Here is a 12,937-nt window from a genome sequence, read left to right on the forward strand (position 1 = left end):
AGTCTTAACACAATGTTAAAATAATTATGTGTCTAAAACACGGTCTCTAGTAGTTCTGAGCACACAGTCAGCAGTACACTCACGATTCGGCCCCATAGCATGCTCTTTACTCACTAAAAAAATTACACGATGAAGGGAAAAGATTTTTACATAAGTCTAATAAAGAAGATATTCACTTTAACATAAACCGAAGTCAAAATACAACTTAATCTGCTTTCCCCAGAATTACTTGGTTTGACCACTCAATAGTGACAGTTATTGATATGGGAGGATAGAATGCTATTCAAATAATTTCAAATCTTTTCTTATCTTTTCAGTCACCTCTGACATTTTAATCTTATTTTAAAATATTTTAATATTTTCAAGTAGATATATATTAAGATTATATATATATCTTCGTTACCTGGTGAATGTTTTCTTGAATATTTTCCTAAACTCCCTGAAGATTAAACTTTTCAAAAATTCCAAGAAAAGTGACTTAGTATTTTATGCTAATAATGCCCAACAGGTGGGTACAAATATAACTTCAGTAGTAATTAGAAAACAACAAAAATAATGTGGTCCTTTAAATATAAGGTCAGTTTGCTTGAGAGTACACCTAATCTGGGATAACGAAACAGCTGTAAGTCTTTAATGATTATTTTCAAGTGTCAGTTTTAGGGGCTTTATCTGTAAGAGTCACTATTATGATTAGATATTTTTTAAAAAAGATTTGAGAGAGAGAGAGAGAGAGAAAGAGCACACGAGTGGGAGGGGCAGAGGGAGAGAGAATCTGAAGCAGACTCTGAGCTAAGCATGGAGCCCGACGCAGGACTCTATCTCACACCCTGAGATCATGACCTGAGCCCAAACCAAGAGCTGGATGCTAAATTGTGCCACCCAGGTGCCCCTATGGTTAGATACTTTTGAGGGTAATGGTGGGAAGGAAAGGATGGCTGGCTGTTCAGCTGGAAGTGCTAAGACATAAGAGATCAAAATCAACACTGTGATAAATGTGGTCTGGCCTTTAGGAAGGTGTACAATGGAAAATCGTCTCAAACCTGACAATCGACTCAACATTCTTCATAGATGAAATATGATTAAAAAAAGTAAGGGTGGATTGAGAGGGAAAAGAGGGAAAGGAATGTCACAAAAAGCTGACAAGGAATGTGAGGGTGATGGAGGCTAGAGTCGGTGCTTAGGTCCTAGACCTCTGTGGAGTAGGAGGAGGGCCTCAGGTTGGTTTTCTTTGAAGAATAGAGATGGGGCTAATTTTATAAGCAGTGCTTTAAGTGACCACCACATCATGCTTTCTTGCTCTGTTTCATGCACAGTGATGGGAACATCAAATCTTCAGGATGATGACGTTCTAACAGAAAGAACGATCCATGGTAAAAACATTCAGATGAACTCTGACAGTCATGCAACAATTCATACATGCTGCATTACACATGGTGAAATGATCTGCAAACAGATATCAAGCAGTCTAATTATGTGCTTTGTAAAAATAAATTTCTCAAATTTTTCAACAAGGATTTTGCAAAAAACCTTGGACAATTAAGTTGGAAAATGCGGTTTCTTTTCTTTTTCTTGTTTTTTTATAGACATATTATTTAGAATTATGATCAAATCTTCTAAAACTATTGGAAGAGTTGTTGGCCCATCTCTAGATTAAAAACAAACTGAAATAAATTAGATTTTATGTTGAAAAAAGTAATCCAGTTCAACAACCTATGTGCCAAGTTTCCCTCATATAATTGGAAACAGTCAAGCAATAAACTCTGGAAAAGGAATTTCTAATGGAAGCCTTGAAAACACTTGACTCCGGCTTTGCTACTGGGTGCCATAATAAATCCAGAAACTTAAAACCTCAGATACACTGGAGAAGGAAAAACTTTCAATGGAGCTATGTAATGTATAGTCTAATACGAAATCTTGAGAAACAAAAATCCTTCCTCCCGTGAAAGTTTCTTATACTTCATTCCCCAGGCATACAACTCTCTCACAATATCCCCCCCTTCAGCCCCCATCACTATTTCAATCTTTGTTCCAGTAGAGATTATGAATGCTAAAGAAAGCCTCTTGATTTTTTGAGACAAAAATATCATAATGTAGTATTTAACATCATTTAGAAAAGAAGGCTGTAGAATACAGAAGCTAGGCTATGAAAGTCTGGAAAGTAGTTGAGTAAAATATTTATGACAGAATGGAGAGGCTCTTTTTGAATCATAGTTTTAGCTTGACTAAATCTGGGGAAAAGGTTGAAAACAACCCTAGGTTTAAAACATGTCTACAGTAATTTTCTTTTTTTCAACAGTGGCAGACATTCTGTAAGTGTATTGTTAAAAGTAAATGTAGGTCATTCATAGCTTTTACTAGGGATCCACAGATAACAGTCACTAGCAAGGTGACACTACTGAATAAGATTACAGAAGGTTGCTAGTAAATTAAATGGAATCAGCTTCATTAAGAGAGCTGAGGAAAGTTTATTTGAAGGGCAAATCATGATCCCTGATTTAAGATTGCAGAAAGGAAAAAATTTGTCTGTGTATGTTTATTTGTCTCTGGATCATACCTTTCTTGTGATGGTGGGTCAAAACAGAAATCAGAGCTCAATATTTTCTTACTCTCATACTCACAAGGAATGGAGAGAAACAGTTCTGTCAAGCACTCTACATGCATATAATCACTCTCTTACGAAAATGGAGGGGGCACTCCCAAGGACTGGTTGGAGACAGGAAGAAGTGAAAGCCTGGCTTATTTTCTAAAAGGGATCATTTTGAAGATCAAGTTTAATGGATTCCAACTAGTAGTGGGAATCTGAGAATTACATTCAATATATCAAAAAGCCCAATGGGAAATGTAGGTTTACTAGCAATTAAGTGGTTAAAGAGAAAGTTTTGTACTGTTCTTTATTTTTTGATAAAATTATACCAAGTCAGCTCAATGACGCAGGTTATCAGAAGCAATGACTGACATAATAGAGGTCTTTGATGAATAAAAGAAAAAACCCCAGTAAGTTGATTAAATTAATAAATACCGCTTACTTAGTAGATAAAAATCTTTCAGAAACACAAGATCCCTAGGGATGAAAGTGTGCTATTTAAAAGACAGGGAACCACTCACCCGTTTCAGTCTCTGTATTTTACAGCTAAGGTAGCTAACCAAGGCTTAGCGAAGTAAAGAATTCGACCAGAGTCCTTAGTTGAGGGAGCTGCCAATCAAACCCAATCCTAAGAGATCACTTCTTCCCACTCTTCTAAGCTGTCTCCCTCCTCAGAGATATTCCTAGTTCTAGCTGTCCCTCCACTCTCAAGTATGCACTAATACACTAGTTACTATAAATTGTGATAATTTCTGTGGTTCATATTAAGTGCTGAGAAAATACATCAAGCTGCTATCCCAGAAAAATCTTAGATGATGATGACGATAATAATAATAATAATAAACAACGCAAGAGAAAAGAAATGATATTTCAGTGTGATACTTTTCACTAGGCAAATTCTAAGGTTTTCAAAACAACAGCAAAAGCTTGGTGGTTATATTTTTTAAAAAATGACAGATCACCTGCTTGTGTAATAATAATGTGTGCATGGTTATCCTTGGCCCCAGTTACCCTTCCATCCAAGGACCAGATGTGCCCTCTAAATTAGGGGGCCGGGCAATCAGACAAATACAAATTGAGGGGCGTTCTGCAAACAACTATCAATGGGCTGGAAATGGGGAACCACTCTGGAATAAAGGAAACCTAAAAGACATGACAATTAAATACAATACATGACCCCTAATTGGATACTAGATCAAAACCAAGCAAAACAAACGAAAACCAGCTATTGGAAAAAAAAAAACAAAAACCCTCCAGCTATAAGGGATACAATTGGGAAATTTGAATATGGACTTGTGTTAGATGATGCTACTGTATTGTTAAGTGTTTTGAGTATGACAACCATACAGTGGTTATGCAGGAGGATGTCTTTGTTCCTAGAAGATATTTAGAAGTGTACAGAGAGCAAAATGATACATGTGTCTAACTCTCAGATGGGGGCGAGGGAGGGAGGGAAGGAGAGAGAGAGAGGGTGGAGAGGAGAGAAAAGTGCTCACGCATGTGTGTGCAGAATTCACAAATACACAAAGAGGTGAAAAGGTATGTGAGTGTTCATGCGACTATTCTCGCAACTTTTCTGTAGGTGTGCAACTTTTCTGCAGGTGTGCAATTTTTCAAAATAAAAAGCTGGGGAAGAACTTAAGAGTGCCAGGAAGTCACCCTGTGTGTGCCTAGAGGGGAAAGATGGAGCCCCTAGAGCAAGCTGTTTCTTACACTGCATGGCTGCAAAAGGATTCTCTTTTAAGATTTGACAGTCTGCTGTCGACCAAAGGGAAGAGGGCAAGTCAGAGTGTCTGGAACAGTATAGGTTAAATTTCCTCCACTGGGATATTATGGAACTTACATGATTTTTAATTAAGAAGGTAAACACCCTAACATTTACTAAAAAAAACCACTTAGTACAAACTAGTTACACATTTGGTAAGAGTATAAATATTTTTGGAGTTGAAAAAGCCAGTAAAAGGTAAAATCATTCTGATTTTAATGTTCATGTACATGTGTTCACTGGTTACTGCTTTGCATTTAATTTAAGACGGCCTTTTTAATAAGCAGAAAATGTGCATTTTTATATTGTTTAAATTTTAATATGCATTTTTGTTCAAAACAACACAGACATTCAGGCTACTTGTAAATGATACAAGATTTTTTGCTAATGAGGCATTATGTAGAACATATGCAAAAATCACAACTCAGTCTTCCAAAATAGACCACAATAACAGGAAAAAACATGATTTTAATAAAAAAGAACAGCACTGGGCTTTTACTTCAAAGCAATTAAGGGCTTTGGATAACCAAAAGTTTATGTCAAGTTGATGCCAAACCAAACTGGTCTATTAAACACATACTATGAAGAGTTTCTGTAATATTCTATGAAAAGGCTCTTTGCCATAAATATCAAGCACCGTACTCTGAAGATTACGACTATGTTAGGTTCATGTTTGAGAACAAGGAGCCCAACATCCTGATCAGACTTCTAGGATTTCAAATTTGAAATAATGTATCCGTGAAAGAGAAGTTTAAATATGTTTTCCATTTTGTGATTTTTCTTTACAGTAAATTATACCAAGTTTTATATTCTCCCCAACGTTTTTTTCAACAGTTTTCCATTAGTCTCAAAAAATTGCTGTTACACATAAAATTTTGAGCTATGTGTAAACATATGAGAAAAAAAGACTTAAAGATCTTTATTGGAAGTCATTTCTTCAGTTTTCAACAACTGTATTTCAAGGAACAATATGCTATTTACTAAAGGTACCTTTCCTTTTCTAAGCAAATAACATGTGATTTTCAATATTATAAAATCAGTGAGGTAGGATACAAATTGGTTTATTTCTCTGGCCTCTGCAACAAAAGTTCCTTTACCTATTATACTCATTTTGTCTTGCTTCTAATTCCTGATGTGACAAAAGAGACTGCTATCGAGTGAATAATATAGCTGCCTAAGGAAGGCCTTAGTTTAGTTTTTAAGGTAAACTCATCTAGGTGTATATGTTGGTATCTCTTGCTGACAATATTTATAGGAGAAACCATGCATACCTGTCTATCGCTCCATTTCTTCTGCTGTTCTAGTCCTGGACTGAAGGACTTTTTGATCTATCTTTCAATGAACACTGAACACTCCCGTTCCTAGACGATCATATCCCTTTGGAAGAGGCAATGGCCAACACAGTGTCCACCTTACTCTTTGGGAATCAAGAAATAGAACAGAGGAAGTAGTCTCTGATAACCTTGTACTCAGCTGTTGAGTAAAGGTGATAGGGGTAGGCTCTAAGCTTGGGCTTGGTCTAAGCATAAAATTTTTATATTTAGATAATATCTTAAATATGGCTGTTAGCAATTTATTAAGATCATATTCAATGTTGGGGTCTGGTCCTTTAGCACTGTTCCTCATAAGGAATCATGTGTTGGTTTTCCAAGAAGACCAAGTCTAATCAGTTCTTCTTCCTAGGGGAACAGAGATAACTCCTAGGTATTCAAGCTGGTTCAAAGCCAGGGTTCAAATTGTATCGTCTAATATAATTCTCAAAAATATTCATGTTTCTTTTGTCCTGCCCTTACAAGGGTATGTAAGTATCACTAAATATACAGAATTTCATTATATAATTTAATTATATATGATCAGATATAATACTAGTCTTTTGAATCTTTAAAATATAAAGCTTATATATTTTCAGCCCACTTTATTGTTTTTAAAACAAGTCTCATATGATGCATCTTTTCCTAGTTTTTTCAAACATTACCATGGCAGGTTAGTTTGTTAAAGGAGGATTAAACTCTGAATCTGAAATGAGAAACTAAAAAATCATACTGGTTTTTCTAAATGAGAACCTAGCCACATAAGCATCATACCATATACACTGGAGGAGGGGGGACAAATGGAGGATCTAGGTCTGGTTTAAAAAGCATTAAGAGAGAAGTAAGAGACACAAGAGATGTCAAATGCAATGTGTAGACCTCACTTGAATTCCATTTCAAACAAACAGGAGAAGACACGTTCAGGGAAGTTTGAATATAGACTGGGTATTAGAGGGTATCAAGGAATTGCTGTTAATTTTGTTAGGTGCGATAATGGCATGGTGTTATGTTAAAAAAAAAAACAAACTGCCCATCAGAGATATATACTGGAGTATTCGTAGGAGAAATGACATCTTACCTGGCTGGGGCTAATTAATTGAAGAAAATAAAGGTGAAGGGACAGGTGAAACAAGATTGGGAACATGTTAATGATTGTTTAAGCTAATGCTGGGTACCTGGCAATTTAATGCACCACTCCCTCTACTTCTTGGTATCCTTGGTCCAAGAAAACAAACAGAAAGGCAAGAGAAGGAACCAAAGGGAAAGAAAAAAAGAAAAAAGGAAGGAAGGGGAGAATGATTTGACGAAGAATGTGGTTAAGAAGATAAAGTCTTGTTGGAAATCCACTGTGGAAGTACAAAACAGGGGAAAAGTATTAGGAACCAAAAATGACAGAAGAGGATGGGAAAGAAAATACAGTACATTATAAAACATCAAAAATGAAGAGGCTGAAGGGCCCCACTGGCATCCACAATAATCAACAGAGTTTGAAGCAGTTTATATATATTTATATTCATATTCATATTAGGAGAGGTAACAAACATCTTTTTGGGACTAAAAAAACTGGTACCATGGTATGGAATTTTTTTAACTTTGAAAAAAAATTTATATGAGGCTGGACTTATTCACAAGATGTGTCAACAGCAGGGTCCTTATCACACATATTTCCCTTGGAAGGTGCCACCAAATGGCATCAGAACTTCCTACAGTTATGGTAAGTGCAACAAAAGGACAAACGAGTGGGGGAAATAAGAGGAGAGGGTATGCCCTTCCACTCGAGCTGTTAGGAGCACTTAGTAGGTCGAGAGTAGGCTTATATGAAGAATGTTAAGTGAAGACATGATTTTTAAGATAGACTAGACTTATCCTTCTATGGCACATGATAAAGTATTTTAAACTAATTTTGACCTTATCAAAGTGATATTTCTGTTTTAACATACCTTTGATCTGTAGCCTGCTGTTCTCGAAGCTGAAGAAGAGATAACTCAATTTCATTTTCTTTTCTCCTCAACTGAGTTTTCAGGATCTCAGCCAAGTGCTCTAACTCTTCTATCTGGCCTCTCTGTGACTGAATAACATTTTCTCTGAAATAAAGAACCTTTACAAGAATTTGTAGTTTGAGGAAAAATCTGCAGTATTCAAGATCAGTACAAAGGAAGTTCTTCATAATAAAGAGCAAGCAGAAGTTAAAAATTTTAGCTTAAGTGCCTCTGCATATAGTGAATAGCAGATTAAATGGGACAATTTAGAAGTGCATATGGAATAATTCAAAATACTGCTTTTTATACAATAATATCCTAGACGATAGCCTGGACTTCCGGTTCAATTGAATTCAATTCAGTATTTATTGGTTACCTACTATGTACTCCACAATCTGCCCATCTTCAGACAATTTACACGCTTTTGTTCTTTCCTAGGTACATCTGCCCAGACCACTCAAATTAACACTTCAGAGAGAGAGCTCAAGAATTTGCAAAACATAACAGTGGTTTTTTGCCTGTATTTATTTATCTCTACCATGTATGGCAGCATCCCAGTGTAATGAGCCTCAGGGAACCTCTATGATCCCTGTTTTTTCAGCTGATTAGCAGGTAACAAGATTAGGTTTAGTCTTTAGGTTTTATTCCTTTGCAGGCTAGTCATTGTTGTAACTGGTATTTAAAATATACAAAAGAAGTAATCTGAAGCCCACATTATTCTTAAGCAACTGTCTAAAGTGTGATGTTATTTCATGTTTTCTCTCCTCATTCAGAATTGTTACTTTTTGATGATCCAGGTGAAGGACTGTAGGTAAGTTGGAACCTTATCTTCATTTGTGTGACTCATGGACATTGAACCCATGAGGCTTTCATTAACTGGGAAAGTAAGTGAAATGTGGCAGAAGTCACTTTTTTGAAACCATAGTATGATGAAGAATGCAGTACTATAGAATCACAGTGAAACAAAATCTGAAATCCATATGTGTTTGATAACTCCAAACTTTTAAGCCACTCCCTCCAATTCTTTTTTTTTTTTAACCACAAAAAGGCTAATTAATTCAGGATCTAAAAAAAAAAAAATTACCTGTAGTTTTTCTGAGAATGGAAACGTTGTCCCTAGAACTTATGCTATTCTAAATGACTGGGCTTTATGCCATTCCTTTGGGGAGAAAATTATAATATAGAGGACTATTCTATAAACCCTTCCACTGATGCAGTTGGTTAAGTTGTTCATTTTCCTCATTTTATTGGAAACATGTTATATAATATCTGTTCTTACCCCATAGATCTAGATGTATTTAGTGGGGCAAATTATTTGTACATAAACCAATTGTGTTTAAAATAAAGGAAAGGGAGGGATCAAAAAAGACATGATCAATAAACAAAGTTCTAAAATGACCACAAAAAGAATACATACAAATTTCTTATTTCTCCTCTGGCTTCTTCAAGTAAACTGTTGCCATATTTTGTAAGCATGGGTTGTAGAGTTTCTGTTACATCGACATCTTGGAATCTAATACCTAGAAGTCAATCAGTAAGATTATAAAAGTGAGGTTGGGAAAGAAGGACTCTTGATTTACCATCATGAAGAAATTTGAAATATAAGAAAATTTCTTAAGTACTAAGAGATATGTGCTCTATAGTACAGAGAATCAGAAATCCATTGCCGAAGGGAATACCGTTAGCATTAAATGTACATAGCAGCAGGTATTGCCCATTAAACAAATTCTACTATGGAAACCAAATTACCTAGAAATAATTTTTTTAAAAGATTTTATTTATTTATTCGACAGAGATAGAGACAGCTAGCAAGAGAGGGAACACAAGCAGGGGGAGTGGGAGAGGAAGAAGCAGGCTCATAGCGGAGGAGCCTGATGTGGGGCTCGATCCCACAACGCCGGGATCATGCCCTGAGCCGAAGGCAGACGCTTAACCGCTGTGCCACCCAGGCGCCCCTACCTAGAAATAATTTGATTCAACTCAGATTTGGAACACCTAAATTCATTTCTGAAAGAACCAAAGTAGGGTTTTATAATAGAAGCTAAAGTATGAAGGAAAAAGATTTCAAAATCTTGACTTTTTTAAAGTATTTTTGATATAGATTTAAAAATTTTTTTAATTAGTTATTCAGATTCCTTGACCTTATATATTGAATCTTGTCTTCATTTGTGTGACTCACAGATACTGTGAGTGTAAGTCAAAATGTTTCCTGTACTTTGGTTTATTCCATCTCAATAAGAAAATCCATATTTAAACAAAGGTAATTCAAAAAGGGTTCACCAATGAGATTCCTTTAAATAAAACATTCTGCTGGTGCCCTTAAAATATTTTTCTTGTAGGGGCGCCTGGGTGGCTCAGTCGTTAAGCGGCTGCCTTTGGCTCAGGGCGTGATCCCGGCGTTCTGGGATCGAGCCTCACATCAGGCTCCTCCGCTGGGAGCCTGCTTCTTCCTCTCCCACTCCCCTGCTTGTGTTCCCTCTCTTGCTGGCTGTCTCTCTCTCTGTCAAATAAATAAATAAAATCTTTAAAAACAAAACAAAAAAAATATATTTTTCTTGTAAAAATAGCTGCAGTTTTACAAGTCTAGTCCCATTGTCAAACATGAGACATAATTTTAGTTATATGATTACACTTATAAAATAAATTACTAGAGCTTAAGGTGGATAATATATGACAAATAATTCAGATTTTTAATGAAGCATAGTCTCAGACAAGGTACAGATAAAATTCATTATTTTAAGAAGTTTATTTTCAATTAGAATAGAACTATTATTTGCTATTTCCAAAATTTTCAATATCTATTGTTATAGTCCAGACTAAAGAAAAGTCTCTGCCTAAAACCATTAAAATAGTTTACTGTGTTAAAATCTGCCAATTTTGGCAGTAATGCTAATTCTTAAGCTTTTCCTACATAAATCATGGAAAAACTACACATCACTAGCAAAATTAAGAAAAAATCTACTTATCCTTAACGTAATCTTAAAACTTACTGTGTACCAGTGGTTTGCCAATGGTTACATTTTTTTTTTAAGATTTTATTTATTTATTAGACAGAGACAGCCAGCGAGAGAGGGAACACAAGCAGGGGGAGTGGGAGAGGAAGGAGCAGGCTCCCAGTGGAGAAGCCCGACGTGGGGCTCGATCCCAGCTCGCTGGTATCACGCTCTGAGCCGAAGGCAGACGCTCAACGACTGCGCCACCCAGGCGCCCCTGCCAATGGTTACATTTTAAAGCATACACAGCTTGTAAGAATCTTTGTTCTACTGGTTCCTCAATAAGGATTGTTTCTACATTACAATGATCACACTTTAAACCAGTACTTTCCATTCCTTCTCTCGCCCAGGCACATATAGAAAATGGGAATATGCGTACAGCAGCTTGGGGGCAAGGCTGCCTGTAGCCAGGGAGAGTCGAGTGTTCTCACCTGGCCACCCTACGCTGTGGTACTTCTGACAAAGTATGGTGTTAAGTCCCAGGCTCAAAGGTGGTCTTGAAGAGACTCTTAAGATTACAAGGTTTCAGCCCTGATGATGGTGCCTCAAGTTTACTCAGAAAGATACTGGCTGAGAAAGCATTCATCACCATCTAGCGCTTTGTGCGGCTTCTATGTCCTGGACTCTGTCCCAAGCAGTGAAAAAGGTCTGAATTACTAAGCGCATATAAACACAAGGAGAAATTTAAACTTTGTAGTCACATTTTAAAGACTGTGCAGCTCTGTGGCTCTTTTTTTCTTTTTTTTTCCCTATAGGACGAAACTTCCACCAGACTCTTCTATCTAAACAGCAATTCATAGCAGATTAGTTTGCCACATTAATCTACAATTTGGGCATTGCTTCCTTATTTAAGTATACAAGACCTTACAGACCTTGGTGATCATCTTGCCCTGCTTCAGTCACAATGACCAAACTAAGGTTGAGGGAGGGTAAGTGACTTTTGAAAGGTAAAATATACTACCATGGAGTTGCCATCTTTGGAACTTTTTTCTCATCTGGTGTTATCACTCCATTTTACAGATGGGAAAAATGAGGCTCTGAGAGGTCAAGCGCTCTCTTCCAAGTATTTTTAGCAGCAGAGTGTTTTTTCTAATTTGTAATGTGCTATGATTGCTTTGGTTATATCAAAGTCTACTGCCGATCTCACAAGCTAGGTATAGCTGAGCCCTTTCATCCTGCGGCTGCCTCCTGCCTATGTGGGGGCCTTACTGACTTCAAGGGAACTCTGCTAGGGAAGAGAGTGTGTCAATATTTTGGCTTGGAGAAAAAACAGAAGAACATTTTCTCCTTTTTCTGTTTATGTGTCATGTTTTCCTCCTCCTCGATGAATTGAAATGAAAATTTTACATGACTTTTTGTGTCCCTCAAAATGTTTGGTCTTTATGTGAAGCATGTTCCAAACGAATATCAATTGCAGCTACAATTTTATTTCCCTCCCTAGTAGTTGAAATTTTAAAAATGTTACTTAAAATATTTATTGACTTTTCACCTCATTATAAATTAAGTTTGTCCATGGGTGGGGAGAATTGGGAATTTTTATTAGCAGTATTTAGGTTCTTTCTATTAAGTTTCATCTATGCAACTGAACTGCTTTGTGTGGGTAGGTTTTAAGTGATTCATTCTCAAAATGAGGAAAGTGACTGACCTATGATCATTTTTGGAGATGGAGACCTTTATGGTCACTTGCTTAAATCCTTTTATTTTACATGGAAGGAGCAAGTTCAGAATGATTACGTGACTTGTCCAAGGTCACCAGATAGTAAGTAGGGGAGCAAGAACCCAATTTTTTAAACCCTTAGCTATGTACACATTGCACTGTCATGCTGCCTCCATACAATGAGAGATTTAAACAATTCCGCAAATTTTGTAAGAGGTCTTTTGACAAAGAAATTAAGCGTGATCATTCGAGACTGAAAGCGTGATCATAAATAAGCAAACTAGCTGGTTTCCCCATTTGCCTGAGTCAATGTGATTTCCGTCTGCAATACGGAAAACCAACTCAAACTAAACTCGTATTTTATACAGTTTCACACATGCCTCTCATATCAGGATAAATAACTGTATTCAGTGTTTTACTCAACAAATAATTTTCAGGTCAATATTAACATTTTATCAAAACGCAAGTCAAAAAACTATTTTTCTGGGGCGCCTGGGTGGTGCAGGTGTTAAGCGCCTGCCTTTGGCTCTGGGCGTGATCCCGGCGTTGTGGGATCGAGCCCCACATCAGGCTCCTCCGCTAGGAGCCTGCTTCTTCCTCTCCCACTCCCCCTGCTTGTGTTCCTCTCTCGCTGGCCGTCTCTCTCTGT

At 36.8% G+C, this 12,937-nt stretch overlaps 1 protein-coding gene across 4 annotated transcripts in view; it reads right to left on the minus strand.

Annotated features, from left to right (window-relative positions):
• The window catches only part of RPGRIP1L (RPGRIP1 like), a 121,276-nt gene that overhangs the window by 99,672 nt on the left and 8,667 nt on the right, over positions 1-12,937 (minus strand). For all 4 annotated transcript variants that reach the window (XR_006781297.2, XR_006781298.2, XM_045806803.2 and 1 more), the window contains 2 exons: positions 9,056-9,158; positions 7,600-7,743 (listed from right to left, as the gene is read on the minus strand). Coding sequence is in view for 2 of the 4 variants with exons in the window: in XM_045806803.2 (XP_045662759.1) it covers positions 7,600-7,743; positions 9,056-9,158 (247 nt within the window). In the remaining 2 variants the exon portion in view is untranslated. The remainder of the gene's footprint in view (positions 1-7,599; positions 7,744-9,055; positions 9,159-12,937) is intronic.

Source organism: Ursus americanus, chromosome 21 (genome assembly GCF_024610735.1).
Source record: "Ursus americanus isolate L20-20 chromosome 21, mUrsAme1.1.p, whole genome shotgun sequence".
Classification (NCBI taxonomy): Eukaryota; Metazoa; Chordata; class Mammalia; order Carnivora; family Ursidae; genus Ursus; species Ursus americanus.